Source organism: Pelodiscus sinensis, chromosome 24 (assembly GCF_049634645.1).
Source record: "Pelodiscus sinensis isolate JC-2024 chromosome 24, ASM4963464v1, whole genome shotgun sequence".
Taxonomy (NCBI): Eukaryota; Metazoa; Chordata; order Testudines; family Trionychidae; genus Pelodiscus; species Pelodiscus sinensis.
In genome coordinates, this window is record NC_134734.1 from 13,487,459 (window position 1) to 13,491,933 (window position 4,475).

The window sequence follows — 4,475 nt, forward strand, 5'->3', positions numbered from 1 at the left end:
GGACAGGAGATATAAGCACCCGCAGCCCCAGTCCAGGGGCAGGACACCCTCTCTTCCTTACGAGCTTCCAGCCAGGCCTCAGGTGAGCAGCCCGCCAGGTCTATCTGCGGGCTGGGGGGGAGGGCAAGGGTGGTGCACAGAGACAAGGAGATCGTTTGAGATTTCTAATTAACACTGGATTTTTTTAAACTGAGATTTGCCCTCCCGGGGGAGTTTAAGAGCTGCCCCTCCTCCCCTGCCCGTCTTGTCTTCCTGGGGACAGCCGAGCTGGCTCATGGGCGTGAGGGCATCTGCCCCAGGACTCGGGCTCTGATCCTGCCCCCGAATTGCATTGGATGGGCGGACGGTGCCTCGCGGTGCCACTTCTGCCCCACAACAGCAAGAGCTGCCCGTGCCCCTCTCTAGGCCTCCCAGGTGACTCCGATCCTCTGCCCCCGCCACCCACAGCCGCACTGCTACAGCTGCCAAGGGCTCCCCAGGTGTATGCCAGGGAAACTCCCCCATCTTGTCGGTGGCACCCAGGGGACCACGAGTCAGAGACATCCCCTGTGGGAGCCCTCCCTGCCCTCTGGCAGCCAAGGGGAGATGGAAACACGGGGTGGGGGGTTCCAAAGGCTGGTGGAGGACGAGAGGGGGACAGCAGGGAGCTGAGAAATGGGGTGCAAGTGTGGGATGCCAGAAACACAGCACAGCAGGGCTGAGCAGGACAGAGGGTGCAGGGGTGGGGTGCCTGGGGATGTAGCAGGGCAGAACAGAGCAGGGAAGCAGGGGGCTAGGAGCCCTACGCTCCACCTCACAGACCCCTGGATTATTTCCTTCCTCTTCCTAGTATCTTTTGATCTGTTGAACCCCAAATCATTTCCCCCCCACCATGGCCCCCCCCACCAGCTCCATGCTGTGCCCGGGCTGCTGGCACTGACCTCAGGGCATGTAGCCTTTTGCCTCCCTCTCCCGGAGGCTGCTTAGCACCCTGGGTCTAGCACCCGTGTTGTGGGGGCTCCCCAGCTCTATGCTGACCCCCCCCCACCATGGCTGGGCAGGATGGCAGTGCAGGAGAGGGAGGTGTAATTTATTTTATAAAGAGCAATTGCCTGGAAGCACCCCGTGGGGGGGGGGGAGATCCAGGAATGTGTCCAGTCCACCTTGGGGGCATCAGCGGGGCTAGGGCTCTGGCCCAGCACCCCCATGTCACAGCCTGCTCCCCCCCCCCCCCGGCAGGCTGCTGTCCCCCCTGGGTACAGATGGGGAGCTGGGCTATTAGGCAGCCCCTACTATGCCCATAACCATTTCCTGCCCCCGGAGGCAGATGGGCCCTTGTCTCTGGGACTGCCCCATCTTTTCTCCCCCATCTCCCTGTTGAGCCTGTGTGGAGATCCAGGGACTCAGCCTAGGCGAGTGGGGGGGCAGGGATCGGCTGTGTGGGGTCCCCCAAGGTCCAGCCGAGCTGAGTGCCACCGGGGGGGGGGGCAGCGTCATGCACAGCAGCTTGATCTCCAGCCCCACAGCGCTTAGCAACGGAGTCCCCCTGTGCACGGCCTGCTCCTGCAGATACCACCCCGCTGTCAGCGTCCCCCATCCCCCTCCGCCTCGCACGGCACAGCACCTGCGCTGTCAGCCTGCCTTCCTGCCCCTTCCCCAGAAGGGATGCGCCTCCCCCCATGCACAGCCCTCCAGGGCTCCCTTAGCCCATCTCCTTGTCCAAGGAGTCACTAGCCACCTCCCTGGGGGGCCTGGCTGGTGAGCCCGGGACACAAGGGTGGAGGCAGTGGCTGATTCCCCCTCTGCCCTGCAGATCCCAGGGTGCAGCGCTTGTCACGATGAAGGTGTTAGTCTTGGCCGTAGTGCTGCTCTGCGCGTACCACCTGGAAGGTAAGAGTCTTGCTGGGGCCAGCCACCCCCCCTCAACATGATCCATCCACGCTGGACCCTGGTTCATGGCAGGGTACCCCCCCCCCCCGCTATTCTGTGCTTGGCAGGAGCCGGATTTGCTGGTGGGAGAGGCTGTTCCCTGCATACTCCTGATCATGCCTCCTCGCCACCCAGTGCCAGTCTCTTTAGTGAGGGAGGGGCTAGGTTAGAGGGTAGACAGGGGAGTCCTGGGGTTCTGTTCCCAGTTGGGGGAGGAGCTGTGGCCTAGCACAGGATGATGAGCACATTCTATGGACCCCTTCCCCCTGGGGCTCAGGGTGTACCCCCTCCCGCATTCCCCATGGGGGTAATAGCTCATCTCCTGGACTCCATGGGGCTGATGGATCCCCCCAGCCCCTCTGCCTTTGCACAAGACAGCGCCCTAACTCATCTCTCCGGGTCCCCCAGGTGCTGTGGTGAAGCGCGAAGCACAAGAAGCCAGCCCCACCCTTACCGAAGTCCTCTCCCAGTATTACCAGACTGTGACTGAGTATATGAGAAAGCAGCTGCCGGAGAAGGAGAAGATGGAGGAGATAAAGAACCAGGCGAAGTATGGGCTGCAGTCTGGAGTGTGTGGGGGGAGGAGTGCATGTGGACAGGGTACTGCCACGGGTGGGGAGTGAACTGGAGGGAGAGAGGGCAGTGGGGAGCGCTGAACGGAGAGTCCGCTGGGTGCACGGGCGCATATAGCTGAGGAGCCTCAGAACGTAGGTGCTGTGGTGCCGGGTGCATGAGAGATCAGATGGCCCCGGCCCCTGCTGCAGAGCGTCTGACGTGTGACCCCAGCCCTTACTAGCAAGGCAGGGCAGGTGGGGCTGGAAGGAGAGAAAAGTCACAGGAGCAGAGTCCCAGGCTGCAGGGAGGACCATTTCCAGCCCAATCCACCATGCACAGCCTGGTCTGAGCCACGGAGTCTTGCGTGAGCCTGGGCAGGACACAGGCCGGCTCTGGGCCTTAGCTGTCGCATAGGGTGTAGAGTGCAGTCGCCGAGCCCAGTAGGCAGGGAGGGCTCTGGCTGCTGTATCTTCCCTTCCCCAGCCAAGTCCCGCTTGTCTCTGAGGAACTGGGTGTCTTTCCCCCTAGGACTTACCTGGATCAGGCCAACGAGCAGCTTGCTCCTATTGCCAAGCGAATGCACACTGAATTCATGGAGCTCATCAACCAGCTGATAGAGACTGGGAAAAAGGCTGCGAAGCAGTGAGTGAGTGGCCAGCTCCCAGCAGCCGAGCAGGGCTGGGCACTCCCCACACCAGTGAGAAGAGGAGACGCGTGGGCCGATTGTGGCACAACCGAGCTGGTGAAATCTCCTGGCGGGCTGGGCCAGGGTCCCAGGAGCAATAAATCTGATGAGACTTCTCACGGTGTCACCTGTGATGCAAAGCCCAGAGCGGAACGCGAGTGTGAACAGGTGGCTGGTTGGGCAGGTGTGCAAGGTGTGTGCGATGCAGGTGTGTTTGGAGCTCTAAGCGTGTGGGCAGAGGTGTGTCCGACTGCCTCCCACTGGAGGGGGCTGGCCTCCTCAGCTGTGTGGCTATATTGCCTTCTAGTGGCAGGACCCTTGGAAAGGACCAAAGTGCTCAGCGGCCCCAGGGAGAACAATGGAGAGTCTTCCCCCTCCACAGAGAACAATGGAGGGCCCCGTTTCTCTTCCCCTCCCCTCCCCCATACAGAACAATGGAGAGGTTCCCCACCTGCATCACAGCTGTTGCTGTGTCCCCTCTTGGCCACTCACTGGTTTACTGTGAAGGGATCCAGTCTCTGAGTCCCTAAAGTTTTAGCCCCACCCCTCAGGCTGAACAAAGTCCAGGCACTGCCCCTGCCTCAAGGGTGAGCGCACCCTGGGGCACAAATCTATCTACCACCAGCTCCTGAGAGCTGCAACCACATGGCCCCTGTCCACTCAGGTCTGGCCCCTTATACAACACCCTGTTGCTTAAACACCTGTGATGGAGTTTGGGGGCAATTCAGACCAGTGACGGGCAGTGTCGTCACTTGTTCTGCGAGCCTGGATGCTACATATTGCTTTGCTGCTGGAGCTCCCAACCTAGGACACACAGCCAGGAAGCAGCGTGCAGGCCACCCCGCAAGCATCTGTAAGCAAGGCAGCCCTGGATCAGCTCCTCTGACCCCAGCAGCCTATCTACAACCCCATTCTGGCTTCTGCCAGCCTAGCTGCACCCAGCAAGGGGACCCCAACACCCCCGTAGTCCTGTGTGCTCTGTAATGTCCTCCCCTCTCCTGGACCATTCAGAGAAATATATGGCTCCGTTGTTCTAGTAAAGACACAAAACCCACCTGCATGTTAGTTTAACTGGGCTCATTACCAATGTTCCTTCTAATTTTTTTCATCTGTGTGTGGAATAAATGTTATGTGCACCGAGGCATGTGCAGATGTGCACCACTAGTAGAAACATATCTGAATTTCTCCTGGGCAGCAGCCCAAATGTTCAATGCACAGGGAACACTGGTCACTACATCTTCCTCTTTATCTTCAGCACTGCAATGACTTGTAGTAAAAATAAAACAAATATATGAACAATAGGACATCGGTTACATGATGCCAAATA

The 4,475-nt window shown here is 59.7% G+C and overlaps 1 protein-coding gene across 1 annotated transcript; it reads left to right on the plus strand.

Moving 5' to 3' along the window:
* Positions 1 to 3,264, plus strand: APOA2 (apolipoprotein A2). Its single transcript, XM_006115196.4, has 4 exons — positions 1 to 82; positions 1,793 to 1,869; positions 2,317 to 2,458; positions 2,992 to 3,264. Exons 2-4 carry the CDS (start codon positions 1,818 to 1,820, stop codon positions 3,107 to 3,109), a joined length of 312 nt encoding a protein of 103 aa, XP_006115258.1. The 5' UTR covers positions 1 to 82; positions 1,793 to 1,817; the 3' UTR covers positions 3,110 to 3,264.
* The last annotated feature ends 1,211 nt before the right edge of the window (positions 3,265 to 4,475 follow it).

Coding starts and splice junctions, on each gene's coding strand:
- APOA2 (XM_006115196.4), top strand. CDS start 1,818: ATGAAGGTGTTAGTCTTGGCCGTAGTGCTGCTCTGCGCGTACCACCTG. Junction 1,870..2,316: donor CTGCGCGTACCACCTGGAAG/GTAAGAGTCTTG, acceptor CGGGTCCCCCAG/GTGCTGTGGTGAAGCGCGAA. Junction 2,459..2,991: donor GAGATAAAGAACCAGGCGAA/GTATGGGCTGCA, acceptor CTTTCCCCCTAG/GACTTACCTGGATCAGGCCA.